At 43.6% G+C, this 25,240-nt stretch overlaps 2 protein-coding genes across 7 annotated transcripts; one reads left to right on the top strand and one right to left on the bottom strand.

Moving 5' to 3' along the window:
• Positions 1 to 124: 124 nt before the first annotated feature.
• LOC128272723 (translation initiation factor eIF-2B subunit alpha) lies at positions 125 to 1,491 on the bottom strand. Its single transcript, XM_053010590.1, has 6 exons — positions 1,381 to 1,491; positions 1,209 to 1,310; positions 896 to 1,152; positions 719 to 831; positions 372 to 642; positions 125 to 297 (listed from the first exon to the last, which is right to left on the bottom strand). Exons 1-6 carry the CDS (start codon positions 1,403 to 1,405, stop codon positions 151 to 153), a joined length of 915 nt encoding a protein of 304 aa, XP_052866550.1. The 5' UTR covers positions 1,406 to 1,491; the 3' UTR covers positions 125 to 150.
• A 224-nt stretch (positions 1,492 to 1,715) lies between these two features.
• LOC128272120 (AN1-type zinc finger protein 6) lies at positions 1,716 to 25,221 on the top strand. 6 transcript variants are annotated; one of them, XM_053009865.1, is made up of 7 exons: positions 1,716 to 1,838; positions 18,546 to 18,669; positions 18,753 to 18,928; positions 19,131 to 19,504; positions 19,602 to 19,952; positions 20,685 to 20,829; positions 20,997 to 25,221. In XM_053009865.1, the coding sequence occupies exons 4-7, from the start codon at positions 19,406 to 19,408 to the stop codon at positions 21,143 to 21,145; spliced, it is 744 nt and encodes a 247-aa protein (XP_052865825.1). In that variant the 5' UTR covers positions 1,716 to 1,838; positions 18,546 to 18,669; positions 18,753 to 18,928; positions 19,131 to 19,405; the 3' UTR covers positions 21,146 to 25,221. The 6 variants fall into 6 exon arrangements, with proteins under 6 accessions (XP_052865825.1, XP_052865821.1, XP_052865826.1 ...); XM_053009863.1 differs by adding an exon at positions 3,422 to 3,503 and having other exon boundaries at positions 1,759 to 1,838; positions 18,753 to 19,504; XM_053009861.1 differs by having other exon boundaries at positions 18,753 to 19,504.
• The last annotated feature ends 19 nt before the right edge of the window (positions 25,222 to 25,240 follow it).

The raw sequence follows: 25,240 nt of genomic DNA, 5'->3' as shown, positions 1-25,240 counted from the left end.
CAGACTTTGCCATGCCCGTCCATAAAATTTCCCCAGCTACGTTATTAGAACTCTGAAAAAAAGTTAACAGAAACCGAACAGAACTAAGTGAAAACTACAATTGGAACTTTTTTCATGCATCTTTTCTAAAGCTTTATTATATACAAAGGACTACAAGTACAGTTTGATCAACTCATCACTAACGGCTGACGGGGCCAGTATCCCCAAATCGGTAAAAAGAAGAGTGATATAGCCGGGTGGTGTGTAGTCTACCATCGGATGAGCCTTCGCTTTGTTCTTCAGATTATGCTTATTATACTGCACCGTGTGTAAAGAAACAGAGTAAAAATTGTTAACAATAACCGTATGTGCTGAAAGAATGTTTGGCATACCTTATAATCGTCGGGAAGATCTCGTTGGTTCAACGGATACAAACGGCAAAACTTAAAGCTCTCCACAAGCGCGTAAAAGGGTTTCTTCATTTCCTTCGCACATATTGCCATGGTTACGGTACCGATGCGATTAATAATCCCGCCGCTCTCTACCACCCCTTCGGCACCGACCAGCACCATGTCCACTGTCTCCATCACGTATCCAACTGCCGTGTCCAGGATGATAGTGCAATCGATACCAGCTTTTTCCAATTCGTCTGCCATCTGTTTGCTGCATAAAAGGGGCGAGCAATAAATTCCAATAAAACGGAATGCATATCATAATCTCTTCAAATAATCCAACTCACCCATGGTGGTCTGGTGCACTCTGTGTGATGAATACATGGAAACGTTTGTTGCGTTGTGCCGCCAATATAAGCGCTTCACGGACCGTTCGCGAACGCGCGTGGGTCAAAATTCTCTGCAAAAGGAATTGGTTACCTACTTTCACCGACCAAACAACCAAATGGTTGTACAATGCTTACACAGCCATCATTAATGAACGTAATCGCCTGCTTCGCGATCACATTTCTGCTTTCGAGCAGCTTGGTTAAGAACATTTTCCCTCGGGTTAGCATGATGTCTCGAACTTCGTCCATCGTTTTATCGTCAAACTTGGCGAGCGTTATGAAGCGCGAAAACAACTCGGTCCCGGAGACAACCGAAGTCATCGGCTTATCCGTATGACGCATTGCACTTACCGCTGATTGGATCGTAGTGTGTAGCTCCTGTACCGTATCAACTAAGTGTGGGCCATAGTTTTAGTAAAATGCAAGAAACTTTCCCACTGAAACATACATTTTGTCTTCTCCAGCACCATCAGTAGCGTTTTGATTGCGGCAATACCAGGAGAAATACTATCATCCATTTCCAGCACGCTGACAAAATGCCTTGCAACATCTGCAATATGTAATAGAAGTGCATTAGTGCAATGAAATCGCTGTAGCTAGCACCGTTTTACAATTTTTACCAAATTCCTGGTTCATTTCTTTCATGCTGATGCGATATTCAGAAGTATTCTCGTTCCGCTAAAAGGATATGTGGCACGGAGTTCAATTTCTCTCGGACAGTAAGTTTGTTTTTGTTTGTTTACTGCTGTCAGCATTTGACAGCAGCCAGGAACGGCCTTCTGTCAAATGTGGTCTGCTTCGCTCGGAGAGAAAATAACCCAGAGAGAAAATATCTCTTATCTCAAAAGCGAGACAACTGATGGGAATGGCTCATTCTGCACCGCTTCAACCACAGCATTTTCATTCAACGTTGCACGGTTGAGAAGTACAACGAGTTCGAATTCGAGTTCGAGAAGTAATTCGAGTTTGCGTTCGCTGGTGGACGGAAGGTTCTGCGCTCGGGTTTGCCGTGTCACCAATTATATTGCGTTTTGGATCGTATCCTGATATCAATTTCCCATCCCCGTTACTAACAAAGGTAGGTACTCGCTGGCGTAATAAAGTTCGTTAATCGCAATTACGGCTCATCGTCCTTCGTTCGAACTCGTGTCCGTCCATTTTGTGGATTAGCCATAGTTGGCCATCAGTGACTGTGTGTGGATTTCAACATGGCGGCACGGTACGAAGTGCCACACACATTTTTCAATACCCATACCGTGAACGAAACAGATGGCCTTCGCGTTCACCGAAGTGGGTTTCACCTGCAATGTCGCGAATCTTTCAAAGAGTAACCTTGGCGATGTTCGGATACTGTTTGTTAGTTTGCAATTTCCTCTAGTTTGTGTACGGGTCATGGGGGTTGTAAGAAAAATTCGTCATTCGCTCCCGAGTGGGAAAGACATAGAGTGAGAAAAGCATAGTGAACAGTTTCTGAAGGAACCACCGTCTGTACTTCTTTCTCGCATTGCGGTTGCGACATTCAAATCGAATACGTCTAGTAAATACACAATTTTCTACACAACCCTGTCTAAAACGTACTTGATGGTACACCCCAACCAACACGGTGATAATGGAAACAATGAAAAATGTCTACATATTGTAAGAGTCGCAGCGATGTTAAGTAACAGAAGCAATATTTTTTTCAACTACTGATGATACAATCAAAAGTAGTGTTAAATTTGAACATTTCCTGGCACAGACATCTAGTTTTCTCAACTTGCCAAGACACTCCAAACTTTTGGGATGTTGCTACTGCTTTGTTGTAGCGTGAGTAATGTGAGACACAAAAGAAGGCATCCTTTTTCTGACGATTGCAGGTTTTCATCGAATCAATTTAATTTTCAACTTTATCTTGTTCTTTCTCTTTCTCTCTCTCTCACAAGGTAAAGAATAATAGCAGTGTTATCGGCCCCCTCTAGAGACTCCGAAGGACATCACTGAGCCACATACTTCATTACGGCGCTGGTCGAAATGTTTTTGCGTTTTCGTGGGTTCTATTTAAACGTCAAAAGTACGAACGTACACACATCTTCACATCGCACATCTTTGCGCAAACGTTTTTCTTGCGGTTCTAGCCCTAGAATCGACGGGTGAGCGAGGAAACGCAGTGCGCTTTATCGGCAATCCGGGGTTGAAGCTTTCGTTAGAGGCGAAATCATCATCCCACAAACTGAGGCTATAAGCTCAACGCTCCATTATCTTAACAGTTAACGACGAACTGCAATCGCACCACAGTATACTGTATGCGTTCATTCTTCTGTCGCGTGTGCGTGTTTTCTTTGTACTGCAAGTGCAAGTGGTGTCAGTTAATGTGTGTGTGTATACGAATGCCATTAGGCATGCGTTTGTGTGTATGTATAGGCTACCGTTCGTGTGATTATCCTTGAAATCGTTCGCTTAAGACGTGTGTGTGGCTGTAGGTGTACCTTTTGTGCTATTGCTCAAAGGCAGGGAGTGGTCCGCGAATCGGATGAATGTGGCCGTAGTTTAAAAAGCAAAAAAACGCATCCGTTCGAAGTGATTGGTTATACATGCGTGTGTGCGTTTTGCTGCTAAAGTGGAAAAACGACGCAAAACGGATTAAACTGTTGCTCTCTACAAATCTCTTTCTCCTCCTACAAGAACATCCCACCAGCCGAGGAATGCACTTGCCTTTTGTCACACATTGAAGTGTACATCCGCTTTAAGCAACACTTTCGTTCTGGTAAGCAACCGAGCACAGCACAGCAGGCAAAAAAAACATGAACCAGAAGGGGCAAAGATATTATCCGATCGCATATATTCGCAGAATGTCGCACGACAATCCGTTCGTCCGTCCGTCCGTCGCGTCGTTGAAGCCTTTTTGATGCTGCCTTCTGCAGAGCCGTCATCAGCGCAGACCAACTTTTGCTGTCTGACTTGTGATGTGAATGGTGTGTCGAAGAAGAAACAGTAATTATGAAGAAATTACGCGACGCAACGAATCAGATCGACTCGGCGATGGTTGTGTGCAACCGTTGCCTCTGTGTGGACTTGAGACATGCGCGCCACTTGACACCGTTTTTTCGTTTATTTGATTCTCAAACCGACCTTACTTGAGGGACGGAGCGCGGGTCGCGGGATTTGTGCTCGGAGCCACCCTCCACGATATCATACCAACACACGTACAAGGGGCGGTGTGGTAGTCAAAGATAAATCGCCAAATATTATTGGTGCTGTACGATACGATCCCCCCCACCGACGAGCGGAGCCATCACGCGGGGATGTAGACTTCTTAGGCAATTCCTCCATTTGACATTGGCTTTTCGTGATGACGGAATGTGTTGAAGTTGCGGTTGTTTCGTGCTTTAAGGGACTACTAACGCACACTAACAGTCCGTAACGATGAAACACACCAACGCCAAGTCCAGATGATGAAGCATTTCCACACAAACAGTAACTTTAATTCGAGGGCCGAGTGCTCATAGGTTCGCGAGACCTTGAACCGCAGATCGAGTATGCACTGAAATTGATGGCTTGCTAGAGGACCAAACGTCGAATATGGTGCGTTTCCTTTTTGCTTTATTTAATGACAAAGAACACGCCGTTTTAAATGATCGGTTGCTAAATTATGCAATTGGCCGGCCCTTCTGTTGTGTGAAGTCGGGCTTCCGCATCATTCTGACCTCATTCATGATAGCTGTCAGTCATGGGAAAACTCCTAAACGGGAGAAAAACATCCATGTGTTCTTCGATCGAGACCGGCTTGAACCGTGGAGATCGTATAAAATAAGAAGACCCCCAGATGCCGCGGATCGATCACGTGGGAATTTATTGAGAGTATCTATCCGATGCAGAAATTGATGATACCAGTGCATTTGAAACATCTAGTCGAAATCTTGCATGAAAAAAAAACTTACTCGCTAATGATGCGTAATCATTGAGTGCAACGAAGTCACGTTTTTGTGTAGCAACTGTGACTAGGAGCTGTTGGTGGCTACCACCGCACAATATGTCTGATCCAACACACGTGTCCCTTGCCTCGTACACGTATGACTAAAATATTGAAGGGAAAAAACTATAGGAAAATCATCGCCCCCCGGGGGAAGGTTCTTGGGGGGTCTCCGTAGCCCGTTTTGCTTTCCATCTGTACTCTATCTCACGTGCAGCGGCTGCTTTGCTAGATATGCGGCACAAATAAATGTCAACCAATGGTGTGCGTAGTTGGCATCATCTTTTCCTGTTGCTCGAGGAATGCTTCAAAGGTCGACGGTGTTGAACGCAGATACCATAGCGAGCGGATAAGGGGAATAGAAAGTCCTTGGTTGGTGCGCTGCTACTAAATTTGTTCGTGAACAGCGTTCGGGAAATTGCTTTCGACGTTGAACAAGATGACCAATCAATCATTCGAAATTCGTCATGTGGTTAATTATTATTATATTAGCTGCAACATTTTTGACAGCGAAATGTTCAAAACGAAACCAATCGTACTTGTTGTGCTGATGCTTCCTTGCTCCGTCCCATAAAACTATATTACAAATGTATGGCATTATTCGCATTAAAGGAAGCTCTAAGAATTCCAAGAGGGACACGATCACTGATCAATGATCACGTCCGATCAAAGATCGAAATGAAGCAGAAATTACTAAAAATTAGAGACAGACTCAATTGCTGTCAGCTATCAAACGGAGACTTATGTAGATTGTTTATCTATAAAATGGTGAATTAAGCCGAATTTCTTTTTCATTCAATTTGATATCAGAGATGAGGGATTGAAGCGGTAGATTGGTGCAGCGTAAGCGAACTTCGCGGTAAATGATGATAAGCTTTTTGCATTGATTTGCATATCTTTCAATGCTATTCTATGTGTAGAGTATATGATCATCAGACCCCTCAATTTAGTATCCATTGCATGAAAAAACAGAATGGGACCGATGCGATAAGCTAAAAAATGGAACATAAACAGTTTATTGCAACTACTTCCTTTCTTACTAACCTAACTGTGATGAAACATCAAGCTGCTATCAGCCTTTGGCAACAAAGCAACTGTTTTGTATTGACGGAGTCTGAAATTGTATATTTACGTATGGTTATTGTGAACATTTTTCTTGATAACAACTCAAATATAACTTTGTTTGATGGAAGATAATAAGAGAATCAAAAACCATTTTATTGGCTCTCAAAAAACCTGTTAAACTTAAAATAGCTCAAAGACGCTTTTTAAAAACATGTCCTATCCCTGTAATTACTGGAAGAGGACAGATAGTTACAAACCTGGTACACAACCAATCATGAAATCCGTTCTTAAAGCTATTGCTATTAATTATTATCGGCTAATTAAGCTAATCAGCCCCCGCTGATAGAGCAGTCGGTAACGCTCTTCGCTGTCAGCGCAGCTGGCCGTGGTTCGAATCCCGGGATCGGTTGTAACTCAACCGGCCATGGTTTCGATTCCCGATACCGGCGTGACAGGGGGGTTGGCGCGGGGCTAACAATCCCGTCCGTAAAAAATTAAATGTTACAGAAGAGCATCAGAGATTAACATTGTCTCTGGTGCCAGGCCAAGACTGCTCAGCGGTTGTAGCGCCAAAAGAAGAAGAAGAAGAATTAAGCTAATCGGTTCTTCATATTAATAATGTGTAATCTAAAAATGTGAGAGTGTTTTCTTAATGTATCTTGTCCTGTCGTTTGCGAATGAATGAAAAATGCAAAACTTGCTTATTGCGAGTTTTGGCATGTTGTTATAATCCTGTCGTCATGATCTGATGCCAGGAAACGCTATGTTTGTTGTTGACCTTCCAATTCAATCCAATGCGCGCTTCCCTTCTGTTTTATTAAAGTGACTGCTACAGACACTTTTACAGAAATTTACTATGTGAATTAATATTAACTTTTTCGGTAGCTTCGTTCCTGCAGTTTGTTATATGGAGTGTGTTATACTTATTTGCACAAATTTATGAATTTGTGTGTTTTGTTCTCTGTACAGTTTGGAGTTTTTCATTTTCGTCATACTTCCTTACTTCCCAAGCGGCCTCCGAATCTTCCGCCTATCCAAATGCACTGCTACTGATCAAAAACAGAATAAAGCAATGCATTAAGTCAAGGAAGGAGCACAATTTACATCGACTAGCGCCAAACCAATCCCACGCCGCGACCGCCTGTGTCCGTTCACGAAGAGTGGAAATTATGTTCACGCACCAATGCTGATGCTAGAAGCGGACAGCGCGCATTCAACGAACTTTGAAGGTCTTTTGCATTGATTGTTGACTAAAAAGGTGCCCTGCGTAAACACACGGAAGAAGATTGATATGTGTATGTGAGTGTATGTGTTGTTCAAATGGGTAGAAGAAAAAACTAATGATGGTGGTGTGGCGGCATTGAGATGGCAGACAGAATCAAAGAATAATCCGTAGAATTTTGATCGAAGAATTCCTATGAGAGTCAGTACAGGCTGGTCGTACTAGCGCCCTACTAGCAGCTAAAGTTGCTACATCACTACCGCTTTTTAATTCGAATTTTTTCTTACAAAATTCTCCATACCTCTCAGCTAACTACTTTTCAAAGTAAATTTTTACTTCAGGATCGATTATCGTTGGGTTGGTGAGATGAAATGAAGTTCAATGGTATGAAATGAATGACACGGCGCACAGACAAAGGTGGAGGTCTATCAGTACTGATCTGTTTTCAGCGTAGATATTCTAGTTTTTTTCTGTAGACTTTGTGCCTTTACCATGTTGACTGTTGCTGTACAGAGGCAAAGCGCAGGATGGAAACACTTGACATTCAATCAGTGGTAGGACACTACAAGTAGTCTACGAGTGGCAGACAGGCTGGTTATACTTCCGCATTGATGGTAAAGGAAAAAACGGGAATTTAAAAAAGAAAAACGTGTTAGGAAGTTTGCATACTAAAGTGAGCAATGATGTTACTACCACAATTTTAGTAACAGGGGCCGCCGCCTACAGAAGCATTCCGTATAACGACATTTTGGGAAGTAGCCTTTTGTGTTGCGCTATTTACGCGAAATACGATTTAAATGGTTTAAATTATTTAATGAAATGCACTCTATTTACAGATACTTCCTATCTACCCTACCTACGTTCAATTGACATGAATTTATTTGGCACGATATGGAAAAGAAGTTGTAAACTAAGATATTGGGAATATTTCAAAGTGAACGATTCAGTGAATTTTTAGCAGTAGTAAAATGTAGTAGACATATTGCAAGTGTTTGTTTTGTGATCCGCGTTGGTGTAAGTGTTCAAACCCAAACCAACAATACTCTCTCTCTCTCTGTTGCTATTCCATCTTAGCTAATTCCGTGGCAAACAAATCTTAAGCTACTGACAATGGTGTGCCCTTTAACGGCACACGCGCCTCGAAGTAATGCGAAAAAATAGAAACCAATTGCAAAGAAGCCACTGACAGACAACAAAAGAATGCTTGCCACTCGTACACGTGGCAAAATAAGTACGTCGTTGGATGCGACTGTTTCTGATAGAAGCGTGTCTTTGCCATTGGCATCCTCTGAGATTCCCTCGCTTTACTCGCGGTCCATCATCGTCAGTTTCACTGGTTGCCGATTCGACTGCAATGAGAAAGTGTATGTTCTACGTGAGTTTTAGTTTGTGCTCAACTAGTCCGTTTTTAGGTAACAACACCAGTTCTTGCGCAACAATGTTCAGTATTTAGGAAAGTTTACCCAATACAATACAACAGGAATGCACAATGATTGAAAAGAAAGCAGCCAATTGCTCGCAATGAGGGCAAATGACAAAGAACCTCTAGTTCAATCGTGCGAAGGAAATGTTTCAAGGATATTCTTTCATTACTAGACAGAATGGGACTATAAACTTTGTCGTAGCAGCAATGCAGTACGTCGCTTCTTCGTGTTCTTTGTGGGGTTTAGTCCGATGGTATTTTCCTTTCTGGACTTTTCATTTTTCATTGCCTCTTTCGCTGCACCGATTAATCGGTTTCTATGCAAAAAACGTCAGTTCAACAACAACTTGTGCTGGTGCTTTTTACGACTCTGTCCTTTTTAATAATCTCATTTCAGCCAATTTGAGTTTTGATAAGCAAGTCATACTACGCGTTGTTGTGCTGTTCACTGGTTTTCCGCTTTCAATTCGTTGTTCCGGCTCCGTCGCGTAGTTTACCACATTACTGCGTGCTCGCGCACCAGGTTATTGCGTTGCGTATCTCGTCCCGTCAGCGTCGCTCCTTGGCAACGCAACGCACTCTTTTCACAACACACACGCACGCCAGCGTGCTCGTAGCATGACGAACAGGAAATTTATGGTGAACGTCACAGGTACGACAGCGTGTGCATACATCTCTTTTTGTACATACGCGATTTCCGCACCTTGTTTGACGTACGTATCTCACTCACACACTCACGGCCGCGCACAAATAACGTTTCCAACACAATACATGCTCAGAAGTAAAGTATGTCAAAGAGACGGCGCACGAGAGAGACAAACCTATCGTCGTCGTTCGAGATCGGATGGTGGTCTCTCTTTCTATTGTCTCAGCTCAATATTGCTGAGTAACCGTCTAGTCTACGCTGAAACCGCTGAGCCTGTCTTTCCTTGTTTGTGCGCGCTTTGTTCAGAGAGAGCAGCAATAGAGCGAGCGATACGCGAATGCCACGTTCAGAGAAGAAAGAACATACACACACACACGCACAAGATTCAGCTTCTCACTCTCGCGACTCATCTGCGAACGCTGTGTGGGGTGATTTCGACTTTGTTTCGACAGACCGAAGGAGATAGTCAGTTCGAGTCAAGTTGTGAAATCGTGTAGATCGTTCGCGGAGGATCGTGCGTGTGTCGTTTGTGCCGTTGCGTTGGTTGTAAGTTTTCTTCTACTCTGTTCCCCTTTTGTATTGTGCACCTGTTGTTGTAGCCCTCAAGAATAATCGCAATTGCTTGAAATACCCTCGTCGTCGTAAATGTACTACAATGCGGACGTGCAGCTCTCTTTGTACGTTAATCAAAGCCTGTTCTCACGGCGCGATTCATCCATTTTTTTGTTAATTCATCGTCGTGGTGGTTGTGAATGATGATGAAGCCCGCAGCCGTCAGTGGAAGTTGTGCTGAAATTGTTACTGAAGTTTAGTGGGGTTTTTTTTTCTTATCGAGTTCTCTGAGCCATTCACAAACGCGCGACGATTCGTTTCTTTGGATGATGATGGCACGATCATCTATTTTCTTTTGTGGCATGTGAACACACTGGTGTGCGTGTCGGCAGCTGGAAAAAGGATTGACACAAGCCGTTTTGTAGATTGCTTCCGGGAACGTACGTACGCACAACCGGATCGTTCAAACTTCTCCGTCAGAGTGTGTGTTGTGTGCGAAGTGAATTCGTTTGGTTTGTGGAGTGTGCCGAAGAGATAGAAATATAATATGTCTATCACACACACTCGCGTGCCCACACACGAGCTATCTCAATACCTCTTATTGTGCTGCAGCCTTCGCATATGTGAAGGCATTTGATCGTGGCTCACGTACAGATTTCTCTACGAGAGTAGAGAGCAGGTGACACGGGAATACGTCGCGCGTGTCGTGTCGCGTCACTGTTTTTGAATTGTGCAAATTGCGCTGTGAACTCGCGTTTCATCTCGTTCGTGTCTGGTATACGGAGCCATTTCTGGAGCATGTGTGTGAGTGCATTCAATCTGTGTCTGTCTCTCTTCTGCGTTCGGTACCTTGCGCTTACACTATTTTGCTTCCCAAAAGCCTTGATATCAGCTGTGGATGACAAACGCTGATAAACACAGCCTGCCTATTGCTTCATCGCCCACGGTGGGTTTTTCGCATGACGTTCTCCGTGGCTGCCTCTGCTCCTTCAACCAGATTGCATGATTGCCCTCGTCGAGCTTGTTGTGCTAAAAACTTATCAACGGATTAGTGCATTTTCACGTTTCGGGGCCTCGGTTTTGTTGGTGTGTTTGTGTTCGTGCTGAGAGGCGAGGGTATCGCTGTGTTGGCGGTGTGTCTGTGCCCGTGCCCAAGAGATAGGTATTTTTTAACAAAACCAGTGTCGTTTCTCTGTTGCGTAGTAACCTGCGTACGAAAGGAAGACATCATTAGTTAGTCTATAGCCAAATTGAAAATTAAGGATGTCGTCGTAGTTTACCATCCACTGCTCGTCGTGATTTGTGTAGGTGTAAAGTTTCGAAACCGGATTGTAGTACAAAACAAACAGCGAAACGCGAAATATCGAAAAGATGGGTAGAGCGCGGTACTCTACTACACATACACACACACACACACACACGGGATTCGCAGTTGGAGATAAAAATACCCAACGGCATTAGTCCACCCTCCACCACCCATTAGTGGATGAGAGAAAGAGTAGAGAAAACTAAAAGCACCTTTCTCTGTCGTCTTGCTCGTGACATCTCGTTCACTGCGCGAGCAAAAACGTCATCAGCTGGCATTTTCCACCTATCACCTGTGTTAACATCGAACGGCGCACAGATACATACAACGGATCAATCTTTGATAAAGCGGTAGTTACTGAAACCGCGACCGTTCCGCGTTGTGTCGATGTATTTCTTTTGCAACAAACTTCCTTCTACGAATAGGCAGTGTGCGCTAGTGTTTGTTTTGTGATTTACATTTTCTTCACACCTATGACGCGTTGCATACTGTTGTTTCTTCGTGCCCACTTCGTTGTTCCTCGTGATCTTTGCGGTCACAAACTAGACGGCGGCGCCTACTATCACCCGCCAAATGATAATCATATTCTTCGCACTACTCGACAAATAGAGTGGCGCAGTGCGCGGAGTGAGTGAATGAGCGAGCGAGCGCGTGTTGTTTGTAGCGTGAAGTGAAGTGGTCCTGTGTGAGACGTGTTTGTACCTCCTTTTTTTTTTGTAAATTTGTTTTGCAGCGGGACACACGCGCAGCTCGTGGCCTTGTGACGTGTTTTGTTTAACTTTTGTTTCTTTATCACCACCCTGGCTCTCGGCAGCGCCATTTGCCTTTCGGGCTGTCAGATGCAAGGGAGCGTTAGGAAGCAGGAACATATTAGTAACTTTGGATTCTATTTGTATTAATTGTTTTTAAAACAGAAAGTGTTTCCTCTTTTTTGTTTACTGAATGTTTTGCTATACGAATTTTTAAATTTTATTCGTGAACGGAACATACAACAGCCATTCGTTACTGCGCTTAGTCCAAGGACTCGTACAAAATCCTTGTAAGGTTAGAGTTTTTTAGAATTTCCCAAACCGAAAGAATACATTTCTTCGTGCTGAATATGTTTCGATTCAAAAAAGGGCAAACTAAATTCATATTTGTAGCATCCCCGCATAGAGCAGAGAGCCCAGCATGCTGCGATAGGAACAGTGAAGAATGACTAGCGCATCGCTTTTAAGACCACCACCGCGCGTTCGGTACGGTGTGACGGACGTTTCAAAAAGAAAATTGAAAGCCAATGGTGTACCACCGACTCCTCAGCCTCAGGGGTACCAACCCGCGCACGGCCCATAAGTTTGTTCTCTTGCTATGTTTTTTTTGTCTTCTGTTCACTTTGTTGCTCCCCACGAACGTTTCCGTTCGTTCGGCGCGCAGACCAAGGTCCCAGGGGTCCTTGCCCATTTTCAATGGTACAAAGTGCAGAAAGTATAAAATATGTGAAGAACAAAGGAAGAAGATAGCATTATTTCACTCGCTCCTCGCGTCCATCCGACGTTCGTGCGCGGATGGCAGAGAAGCAAAGATACGTCGTGTGAAGAGTGAGCGCGTTGAGGCCCAATTGAGTTCGTATGATACAGGGCATCTATGTTTCCTTGTGTCTAATCGCAGCGTACGTATTATGGGCTAAGATAAATTTCTTAGCTACGATTAAAGTGAGCCACATCATCGCTGGCAGAAGTGAGAAGTAATTAACAAGAGAAGCCAAGTAAAGGCAAAAGGAGTACTAGATTGTCAAAGTTCCCAAAATACCTACCATCACCTTAGAAACGTCAACAGCTACCGAGGCAGAATAATAAACCTTTCCGGAGGTTGTACGTCAGACACAAATGTTCTCTGTTGCATCGCGTAGGAGTTGGATTACGCTAAAAACAATCCGAGCGAGTTCTAAGCTGTATTAAACGAGAAAAAAAAGAGATGTGTAAATGAAGGGGTTTTTAGTGCGGTGCGTCACTCTTCTCACTTCACTTCTACTCGATGAAACAAACGTAGAAAGAGAGAGCGACCTAATCCCAAATTGGCGGCTTCTCACTCGAGTGAGATTATTATTCGGAGAGTGAACAGAGGGATTGCTCACTATCCTGGTGATTAAAGACTCGATGTGTGGTTTTGTTGTATCTTCCTCTTTCTATCTCTCTTTCTATTTCTGATTTCGAAAGCAAGAGAGAGTGAGTCTCTCTGCATTTTCGATACATTTCTCTTTCACTCCCACCCCACCATTCGCTGTGTTCTTGTTCTTCCATTAATGGTGTGTTGCTTTGTTGCTTTACTGACAATTGTTGGCGTTTTTTTCACCTCGGAAGCTTCCTTCCAAACTCAAACTCACGTCTCTCACCGTCGCGCAACAACACGTATGGCGCGTAATGCTTGCGCTGGGGTTTATGCGTTTTTCGTGTTTTAATTCCAACGTCTCTCTGCTTGCTTACCCCCTTTAGAGGCGAAGGGGTGCGAGGTCACTTTGCGCTTCGGTGCGCGGCGCGGTCTACTGTGCACAGCACCACACACGTCCATTTCTGGTCTGCTCTCCGTAATTGGGAGTAGATGCTGTTGAAAGCCCAACAATATTCTGAGCCTTCTCGCAGCAGCACCAGCCGCGGCGTGTTGTGTGTTTCTCACTCGCTCCTGCGACCTCCACGCCGACCAGACCTGTAACGGCCAGTCGCCAGAAGTTCTCCTGTACGTCTGTAGTTGAATGACCTCAAACGGCACGGGACGGTCGACGCGCGGGGCGGCGTGTGTCGCTTCAACGGGAGGGAGACGGGCGACTAAGAATATCTACACAACTACAATCAACGGCTCTCGACCAATTGCCGGAAGAGGCGAACTGCCTTCTCCACCCTCCGTTGAACAGCCTGCCGCCGCCGTCGTCGTCGTCGTTCCCTTTTACTATCTTCCGTGTTCATTGTGCCGCCTTAGGACGTTAGGGCTTCCTTTACCACTACATTCGCACCATTGCACGCACGCTGATCCGGTCAGACGGAGGTTTTTAGCTGACCACCTTTCCTTAATTCACCCCGCGTTGGAATAAACGGGTGTTTTGTTGATTCAAATAGGTCAACTACACTGTTCTCTGTTGAGCGACTCAACTCTACCATAAAGTGGAATCATTTTCTCATGGAAGTTAAGAAAAATTACAAAGCTAATTAGCATCCGGTTGCACACCGCATCACCAGAAACCATCAAGGCCGTTGGCCGGCCGGCCAAGTTGCGGATGGTCAGTGGATGGAGTAGCAAAGGTGTTGCCCCAGAGCACCTGCCACCACCGCAAGCCCTCATCCAGCGGGGAAAACCTTGCCAAAGTTCAAGGTGTGCGTTGTGTACAGAAATATCGTCGCTTCCGTCCCTCGTGACATAGGACGTGACGCTTTGTTTGGCAATGGTTCCACCTAGAAGGCTACACGCGGGGAAGTTTGTGTTAACGTCGTGTGCTCGTACGATTGTTTGCATATTAACATCGCCAAACAACTTTAATTCTTTTATGCAAAAAAAAAATGATGAAGAAATTATGAAAAATTATGCATCATCGGTGATCTTTTCACATTTTCCGCCATTCAACGAACGATAGTCTCAGTCTAAGAAATAGATGTACTAGTCGTTAAGGGATTTGAAAGGGAAAGCTGGGAAAAGTAAGTAACAGCGAATGGCGTTAGACCAAACACTGTGAACGAGAACGTCAGCCACAAGCTGAAAAACTCGGATCGAAAGAGCGAAAGGAGAGCGAAACAATGGATTGTTGCTGTGGGAAATTGTTACGAAAGTAGGTTATCGGTTTACTGCCACTGCTTAGCTTATTATAGTCTGGGGCCATTTGCAGCCGTGGCAAAAAAAAACGGATTACCATTATTTGTCTCGTATATTTTGATGGTCAATGTATAATTTCCTAATTTCATATGTTGTCGTTCAAGCGCACCAATGCGTTCGTTTATGTGTCGAAGATTGGGCTGACGGCATACCCAGACAATGCAAATGGTTGATTTATTTTTAAATATTTACCACAACAAAGCCGTCTACACACCACGTCTACCACGCGGGTTTCATACACCCTTTCAGAAGGTTTAGTGTCCACATGACCATTGAAGCTTCCTGCGGTGAGCGTCACACATCACAACAGATGCCACGAAACAATCGTACGAAAATAGAATCGACAATTTTGCGAAAATCTTCAAACATTTGACGTGACAGTTTTCCGCTGCTTCCATCTTTAAATCGAGAAAACGAGATAATACAAGTAAAATACCGTCAAAAGGTTTTGACGAATAAATAAACATTCCTCCCGTCATCCATTCAGTTTCGTTTCCTACATTTTTTCTAACACTCGTTTGGTGACGTTTAAAGACTTTCTATCCCGAAATGATAAGGAGTTCAATAAAAAAAACAAGTGGCCGCCTGGGGAGTGATAATGGTAGAATAATGACATCCGAAAATAGCATTCGGTTGAAATCGATTGTTGGGTGTCGTTGGTGCGCTTCTCTCCCTTTCCTTCAGATGTTTGCGTCAAGCAAATTTGACGCAATAGAAATGTTTTGAACTGGTCCTTCTTGAGAGTGTGACAAGAATGTAAAATTAAAAGAACGAGCAAGTAAATGAAATGAAAGGATACTCCGCATACACTAAAAACAAACTCTCGCATGTAATCCAACAATAGCCAGGGAAGAGGATGTTTTTTTACTCATCCTATTTCTTCGATAAATAAGTAAACAAGCCAATAAGTAATAAGGAATTGGGAATGATAGTAGTGATGTTCGAAAATATTTCATCCTTACAACGTTACAGTAGAGCGAAAGATTCAATTAAATATAAGTCCAATAGTGGGGAAAGAAGCATGATAACTTCTTTCATCCTATCGGCGGATGATAGATGATCCTCCAGAAGACAACCAGAAACTACATTTTTCTGCCTTTGGTGATTCCGTTTTCGTGTGCCTTGTTTGTGTCCGCTTACCGTCCGCAACATAACCCCCTTCCAGTGGCCCAGTTCTCTATCAAAAATTTACGAAAGCAAAAGAGAGCCTAAAGCGACTTCGCATTTCTCTTTACTTTACTGGTTCCGTTTTGTCTCTGTCTGCCTGTCCATTCTTTTACGAATGAAACTAAATAATTTTTCTACAATTCCGTGTTCCGTGTTTGAGGAATCCGTCTCGCTGCCGCCGCTCAGTGTCCGTTCCATCTCCAGTTCCGGCAAGCCAATCCGTGTGCCGGGTTTTTTCTTCTCTTTGAATGAATAATATTTTTGTTCCCAGTTCTCTTCTTGGGCCTTGCGTTGTTGCTCTCCCGGAAAAAGAGGTGAATGGTGAGGTGAATGTAGGGGAGGTAATAAGGGTGTTCCGCATTTGTTGAAATCGAGGATTATGTTGGCTGGTGTTTGTGTGGGCGATTTATGGAACCAGCCACCACACACTCATTGGAGTAACGTAGTATAGGCATATCGCAGACCGAGCCCAGCCAGCCAGACAGGTCTTAGGGGTATAATTATGGAACGTAAATCACCTATGTAAGCTCTAGCGTCAGTGTGTTGGTGAAGTTCCGCTACCGATCAGCAAAATTCGCAAATAAGCCGAATGTGCCGTGCTTTTTTATTGTTCCGCCTGATGGAGGAATACAGATACCTTGCACAACGTTCAATGGGGACTTCTTTGGATTGTGGCGAACGTCAAAATGGTTTATTTGTAGCTCTAATCCAACTATATTTTCGTACTGACATTTTTCATAGACCACGATTTGTAGTTCATCATCGTTAAGAAAAAAAAAATAAAGACGTTGTTTTTTATTTAACATGCGTTTGGCGAATCAAGCAATTTTCTTCTTCTTGCAGCGACAGCCAATGGCGCGACACATAGTATCTGTCGGTTTAGAGTACTTATCAATGAAAGGCGCACCAATGAGTCACCGAACAACTGTAGAATCGTGCCAAGTGACTCATTGGGCCGTGCGGTTTTACTGTTGCTGGTGACTCACACCTCTGCTCGAGAAGAAAGATGTTAAGTGGCTATACCCTAGGCGAAGGAACCACACACAACATAAGCATCACCCTGCACCACTTTCACTATGTTGTACTTCAGCGCACTTGAGCGCATTAGCACCCTCGGCATCAGTAATCAAGATTTGATGGTATTATGAAAGAAGATGCTGTTATTTCATTTTGCTGTCTGTCTGGTTGGTGGGTGCTATATAACTGCGAGTTTTCGCCCTTTCGCTCGGTGGACGACTTCTGCACATCAACACGGCATATCGGCGGCTTCATCTGCTTCATGAATATCGGATATGTAAGGCGCAAGTGTAAGCAGCATATTTTTTTTTTGCAATGGACCGTGAAAAAAGTAGTGAAAAATCAAAACTAACGGAGCGGATGAATTAGCCGGTAGCGTAAACCGTACTGTGTTCCTGTGCGTATACAACCAAGCAAAGTTTACGCCATGCCGGAGGCCAGTTACGCATGGGAAAAACGGGGTGTTAGCTTTTTTTTGGTTTCGTGGGTGCTCCTCCTGCGTGTGGCCGTGCGTGCATAAAAATGCACCATGCTACGTACGTGGAGGAGGATGGTGGTGGGTGGTTTCGTGGGTGGGTGGGTTTACCCTTAGTGTTACATAAACGATATCTCACTCTCTGTAAAGCCCCAGCTACTGACTGGTGCGTGCGCCTACCGTTTGTGATTTTATGTTGTGCTCGATTTAACCGGTTAATTTGCCTGGCAATTTACTTCCTCTTACCAACATCCTGGTTCAGAGAGGGATTTCTTCATCGGCGAAGGAGAGCGAACGTCACGAAAATGGATATGTACTTTATTTCACGGATATGAAACAATCTCTGACAGGCAGTTAAACATTGCCGCATTTCAACGGTGTGGTCGTGTAAAACTCGGAAAACTTTAAGTACCCCCCACAGGACACTGGACGAAAACGGCAGTGATGATGCATTTGGAACAGCATCTGATATCTTCTTTCGATTAAAACGAGCGCATTAGTGTGCAGAGTAATGTGTTCTATCGTGCACGCACACCACTCTCTGCGGCAGTTGTGTCGTGCAACATTTTTGCTGCCCTTATATGTGACAACTAAGTGTTTGTCTCTTGGGTTCAGTTTTCAAATCTCCATTGCGCACTCTAAGGTAGTATAATCGTATGTCTGAAGTTTTTCAACACATCGTCACGAGATTGACGAAAATATTGATGCTATAAATGATTGATACACACGGGGGAAGGAGTGCTGCGGCGGTGGGACATGATGCCACACGGGTGTGTTCAAGGTTGGCCACGACAACCGGCCTAGAAAATAGTAAACCAAAAAAGTAGGTTACATGCGTATTTTCAGTTCGTCTGTTTTTCTGACCTCATTCGTTAGATTTTCTGCCCATAATGCTCTTCGCCCGCCCGTGAGTGTCTCTCGCACTCGCCCAGTGTATATTCAACATAACAAACATCAACAAACTATGTGCACTCACACAATGATGTCAAAGTAATAGAATGCAGTTGGCGCCTGATACGGAGGAAGCGCCAGATGCGTCCGGGAAGATTTATTCGCAAAATATGCCCCAGCATGTGGATCTGGAATAGATAATCATGATCGTTGTCGTTATTCATTTATTTCACAGATCCAAAACCAACCAATGCGACACGACCAAACTCGAGTCTTAACACTTTCGCCCACACACCTGTGTTTCATATCTGACGGAGACTTCTGAAGAGTGCAATATTTTCCCAAGCGCATAAAAGTTGGTATGTGTTCTTCGTGATTCTTCGATGACCGGAATATCGCATATTCTAATTCTTCTTGTATTATTGTACCTCTTTTCTTCTAGCAAATTCCCTTGCGAGGAGAACGCAAAAGACAAGCCTACTTACACAGAAAAGCAGCATAGCAACAGTGAGCAACGTAACTTGGTCAACCAACGTTGACAGTTGAATCACACCTCCATCTGTAGTAACACGGCTGAGAAACCTCGAAGCAACCACTGCGCTTCGCCACACTTTCGAGGTACGGGGACAAGAAAGACGTGTATTTGAAGCACATTTCTTCACTTTTTGCCCCCTTTTTGCTTTTTCCGTGAGTGTAAATTGATGTTTCACGAGCTACTAACGTGAACAGTGTTTGCCGCGGGAGTGCGTTGACACACGTGCAAGAGTGTGCTGGGGTCGTAGTTTTGCTTCCAACTTGCAAATTTTCGCTCACTTTACAGTGGAGAATAAGAGTTTACATGGGAGTGCGGTGTTGGCGTGAAGTGTGAGTCCGGGAGACGTGAAACTGTTGAGTGCCGCCCCGCCTTGTGGTGATCAAAGTTGGTGCTGCCAATCATTATCGAATCTTCGAAGGCATACACGGTGTGTTCGAGGCCCGTCGTTGGTGGTGTCAGCGAGAAAACTAACCGTACATCGGAGCGAATAACTGGAACATTATTGTGAAGGAAGGAGGAGCGACAGCAGCAGCGCGGCAGAGGGTGAGCGGAGGAAAAGGATGGAGCGTGAATCAAATGCCATGCCGCCGATGTGTAGATCAGGATGTGGATATTATGGCAACCCGGCACAGGATGGGCTATGTTCAGTGTGCTATAAAGTAAGTGTGCCTTTGCATCCGCCTAGTGAGGTGGCTGCCACCGCCTACTAGGTCACAGTTACACCGCTTGCTTACAATCGAATCGATCATTTTGTAGGATTTGCTTAGAAAGAAGCAGCAGCCACCGGTTAGCAGCACGCCTTCCAGCAACAATGCACCTCCACCATCTGCCGCAGGCCAAACCCCAGCAGCGCCCTCCGTCAACATTCGTTCCGTCGTGACGCCACAGAGCTTCGCAGCAAGCATCAGCAGTAGCGGCGGCGGTAGTAGCAGCGGCGGCAACAACACCACTACAACCACATCAGCCTCCTCTATCGCAGCCACGGCGTCCTCTTTGCCACCGACGTCGTCGTCCTGTGTTGCCACCTCCTCCATGAACATTATCGTGACTGGTACCAACACGGCACAACCAACCGTGCACAGTGGGCTTTTCAGTTCGGAAAAAGATGTAAGTAGTAAGCTATGAGACGAGAACTGCACAGCAGCTCTGAACGAGGAAGTTACATTTTTGAACATTGTCGCATGCTCAGCCAAAGCATGACCCCCTGGTGGAACATAATGCTTTGCTCATGGCCTTCTTTTGTGTTTTGCACGATGAAGATGGCTCACGGCAAGTCGAATATGCTACTTGTCACTAGTGATGGGTTTTCCTCGGAAGAAGAGAACGCCGGCGATGAAGATTCTGATTACGATGATGATGATGACGATCAAGAAGAAGGAGAAGTGCATGATCATCTTATGCTTGATATTGTTGATGAAAAATGGATTGATTCAAAGGAAGAGAGCGACGGACTTTGTATAGCCACCAATCGCCACGAGGACGATTTCGTTTGCCCGACTGAGAGACCAAGAGATGGAGCAGCATCCGAAACGGGTTTGAAGCCGGTCTCGGGAACGGGGTCGGCAAAGCGACCAATGAATGACTGCAATAAGGAAGCGATCGCTAACAAAAGAGTAAAGCCCTTTGTTTTTCATAAATTGCAATCGTGATCTCTAAATCAATCCTTAATGATCAACGTGGTTTAGTTCTGTAAACCATATAGTTACTTTTTTCAACGAAAGTAATAGCAGAGACCATAAATGTAATGCTGCTTCAGCAACATTGGCTGTATATGATGGCGTGTGCTTGTGGTTTCTCCGATGATAACGGAAAAATTTACTTGTATATCTTGCCCCACAGAAAATTAATAACGACGACAGTGGCAGCCTTGGGGGCAATAGTAATAATAGCTCCATAGCCGATAACGACGACAAAGACGGCGATAAAGATGGCAAAAAGAAAAAGAATCGATGTGTAACTTGCCGCAAAAAAGTGGGATTAACCGGTAAGTGTGATACAACTTCTACCCTTTTTGGGTTGCATAGTGTGCAACAATTACCACCGCATACCTAGAAAGGCCCGTTAAAAAGTGTTTTGATTAAGATAACATGTTTTTCGTATCGTACTTATACACACTCAATGCATTTTCTGTTTCTCCAAATTTAAAAAAAGGTTTCGAATGCCGGTGTGGAGGACTTTTCTGCGCGATACATCGATACAGCGACAAGCACGAGTGTTCGTTCGATTATCGGGAACTGGGTGCCGCCGAAATTAGACGTAATAATCCTGTTGTGGTTGGGGAAAAGATCCAGAAAATTTGAACACCATCCTTCGTGCCATCGTATAGTAATATTTCGCACACCGTACAGCTGAAACAGCCGCACCACCGCAGCCGCAGATATGGAACCAGCATCATCGTCACCACAACCACCGCCGCTGCTGCCACCGCCTCTGGCACGTAATATGAATTGAGCGAGAGAGCATCATTCATTCGTCCGGTAACTGATCAAGATTGCCGCAAGCGAGCATTGTCCTGTTGTAGTAGCATGGGTATTAGTTTAGTTTAGTGGAACTGGCTTGGTACACGTTTTTTGGCAAACAAAATTCACTGAACGCTTTCAAATATAATGTTGATCCTTCGTCCCTTATGCTTTCCTGGTTGTTAGATATTATTTTGTGTTTGATTTACTTACTACTAGCAATGGAGTGCAATTTAAGGGAAAGATAAATGAGGGGAGCGCATAGGAAGGAAGGATTATGAAAAAAAAACTACAAATGAGTATCAATCATCGCGACGAAAATACAGTTTTTCTAAGTCAACACAACGTTACGAAAAGCAATTCATGAACACACGGACAGAAGACACAGATACGCGAGCGCTTTCGGTAACTTCAGTTGCAAGAACTTTCGTAGAATTTGTTTATCTAATTTGTAACACAAGTTATGCAATCTTCATCCTTCGAAGTCTGTAGTAACGTTAAACTTCTTCTTCCTCCCCACCTCACACACACACAAACACACACAATAAAATATCATAACAGCGGGAGGGACGGACGGATATAAAACACAACCGTAACTACCCTACACTTGGCCGAGAACGCAAACGAAAAATGTGATCACGGATCACTTCTCTTATCGCTTTAACACCCCTCTAACACCGAGAATCCTGTCACATCCTTTTCCTTAGAAAAATCAGCTGGGATGCTGCGTGGGGAAAGTGGACGGAAGAGCACGTGTGTAAAAACTTGCACAAGCGGGACGTTTCTTGTTTTTTTTGTGTTCGAACGTGTCAGCTACTCTGCGCCCATCTGGCCATTACGTTTGGTATGCGTGGAAGGCAGATTTGGTCGAGTAATGAAGTGTGTGTGTTGTGTGGACAGATTTTAGAATGATTTGCAGGCCATGCTGGGGTAGCGCATATAGCGAGAGAAAATGTCTTATATTCGATCAAACCACTGCGAATTCGATTTGAGAATGACCCAGGTAGATTTAATCCTTATACATATTATTATTGCTAGTAATAAAGAAAATTTAGGAACAACACAACACGATAGATTCGTTTAGAGCATGATTTTTGAAATGAACCTCCTCTCTTCGCTGCTAAGTGGATGTACAAAGTTGATCGCGGTTTTGCTTGCACGGTCGTGCAGAACTGCCAAGGGTAAACTATCTGAACTGTGAAGATTGTCCTTGTTTTCTCTCGACCGGGCGAAAGTGCTCTAGCAGAATGTATTATATTTTTCACAACTGGTGAGAGACAAAGAGAGTTTCAAGTCACAATTACTGACGAAAGTGCGCTATTGTTCCGAGGGCACTTACACAAAACCACACAGGCAATGACACGCAAATACTTAGTCTGCAAAAACCTTCTACCAAAGACACACACAGCTGACGCATCCAATTCTTTGCTATGCGCATTGGTTTTGAATTCCTTTGTCTTATCTCTCTCTCTCTCTGTCTTCATGGCTTATTCGCTTCGCTCATCATTAGAGCGAGGCTGGGCATTTCTTTAACTTTCTCCCCCTTTTAACCATTTGGTCCTGTCTCGCGCTCTATTTGGTTAACATTTTCTTTCTGAAATGTAAATAATTTGGGCTACAGATAGAACGAAACTTCGCGATAAAGATGAAGTAATCTGTCGGTTGCTAAGCTCACACACTACACACACATACAGTAATACTCACAACTATTCCTGTTTCTACTTTTTATGCAAAACATAAAGAGACAAATTCTCGGAACTCATTCAGAACACCGAATGCTAGTAGTTTGAACTCTACGAAACGGAGCAGTTTACGAAAGCGCCACCAAAATTGCAAGGAGAACTCATAATGAGACGATTGTAGAGCTCCTGCGGAAACGATCGTGTTTGATCAGCAGCGAGTCTTTTCTTCCGGAAAACCGTGCGGAGGCGTGGAGCTGTAAAATAAAACATTCAAACGTACGGTCAAAGGACAGCATAAGTAGCATTGTGTAAGGAATATGATCTGTGTGGTGTGTTTGTGTAAGCTCGTGTTATGATGCGTGAAGCGTGTGATGTGTTTGTTTCTATTTTTGACTGCAACAATTGGTAGTGGCGGCAGTGGAAACGAAACAATGAAGATTCTTGCTGTTGGTGAAATGCTAATATGAGCCACTAAAACGTATATGAATATACGCATACATATAAATATATATATATAAATATAAATACACCATACTTGATTGCATATATTTTACTAACAAAAAGAGAAAAAATAAAAGCAAAAAAACATACGAACAGACAATGCTTATAAAACTTTTGCGTGAAAGTAACGTCTGCACCTAAAAATGGAGACGAGATACACTGCACCGTAAAGATTAACTAAACGCTACAGTAAGGATAAGTAAGAATGCGACAATGAAACAAAAGTATGGAAGCCAACTAAACTAAATAAACGGGTGGCTAAATCGCGATTGAATGAATGGAAATAAAATAGGAGAAAAGAAAAAAATTAAACATTACTTGGAAGGAAATCTTTAATATAATGTAATATAGTCCAATAGACTCGTATTTGTAATAGAAATGATATAAAAATAGAAGCAAAGGATTCAAAAGAAACAGCGCCTAGACATCGCGATGTGATGATGGCGGCAGCCAGGCGGGTGGTATGTTGTTTAACTACTAAACACATTCTTCGAGAGTCGTGCGAACGCCGCCGCATGCATGCCACGATTGAACAATTAACTACGCCCCCTACAACACACACTGCAGCACAGCTAAGTGGAATCACCTAAATACCTAGTGAGCGACAGTATACATTGTTTGGAACCATTTGCCCTAGCTTAGTAACCTCTTGGTAAACGTTAAATTGAGGATCGAAAGTCTTGCAACAAATGGTTAGCGCAACGCGGCAGTCAGACGATTATATTACACGTATATTCTATATATAAATATAATTATATACACATACACTTATACATATGCAAGCAACGTATATTTTACGCCTTTCGGGGAATATTCTTTCGATTGTTTTTAGTTCTGTTTGCTTGCGGTAAATCTTCAACACAAACTACTGCGCCTTTTTCAGTTTTTGCGTTGATGCGTATGAACCGATCGTAATAAGAAGAAGTAATCACACAATCAGAACCGATCAGAAGCTGGTCCGAAGTTGTAGTAGAATGCCGAATGTCCATTCAGTTTGTTCTACATCCGCTGAAAGAACAGTATAGGCTTGTCAGAGAGTTTAACTTGTAAATCTTGAATAGCCAACCTTTCCAATGTGTCCGTCTGGAAAGGGGCAGAAGAAAAAAACATGCAATGCTGCCCCAACATACTCCCACGGTCACGGAAATGGTCAACAAGTTTATGTTTTTAGAGTTTGTAAGACATTTTAAACGATATTGGCATACTGTCGATTGACATTTTGCTGCTATGTTTTAGATAAAATCTCCGTTTTCCTATTCGGCATTCTTACCCATTCTGGCAAGTCTGGCGTAACTAGTTTTCGTTTGAGAATGGCTAATTTTCATACTTTGAACGAGTCGCGTAATTGTTACGCAGCGGACGTGTTTGTTTTTATTCTAAATATGCAATTGTTAATGCAAGTAGTTTCAGATTGTTCTTTTTTGTTCGCAATCATTTGCAGTTAGCAAGAGGCAGAAAGATACTTCTTTTTTTATGATCCTGTGGGTACCTTTATGTAGTTTGAAATACGTTTGTAACCAATGTTTCCTGTTTTTTGAGCAATCACTTTGATAGTATCTTTAATTCTTTAACACTTATTGTTTGCCATGCGGTTGATCTGTTGGTGCAGGTATATTCTTACTCAAGCATTCGAAAATCATGTTATTAATTCTTTTCCATTGCTGTTTGGTGTCCCGCTTTTTCTGCATGCTGTGCCTGTGGTGGAGTGTGGTTTTCCTTTATAATCGAATTCAACAAGAAAGGACAAGCGAAA

This window comes from Anopheles cruzii, chromosome 3 (genome assembly GCF_943734635.1).
Source record: "Anopheles cruzii chromosome 3, idAnoCruzAS_RS32_06, whole genome shotgun sequence".
NCBI lineage: Eukaryota > Metazoa > Arthropoda > Insecta > Diptera > Culicidae > Anopheles > Anopheles cruzii.
The sequence above is the reverse complement of the archived record's forward strand: the minus strand, read 5'-3'. Positions and strand labels throughout refer to the sequence as shown.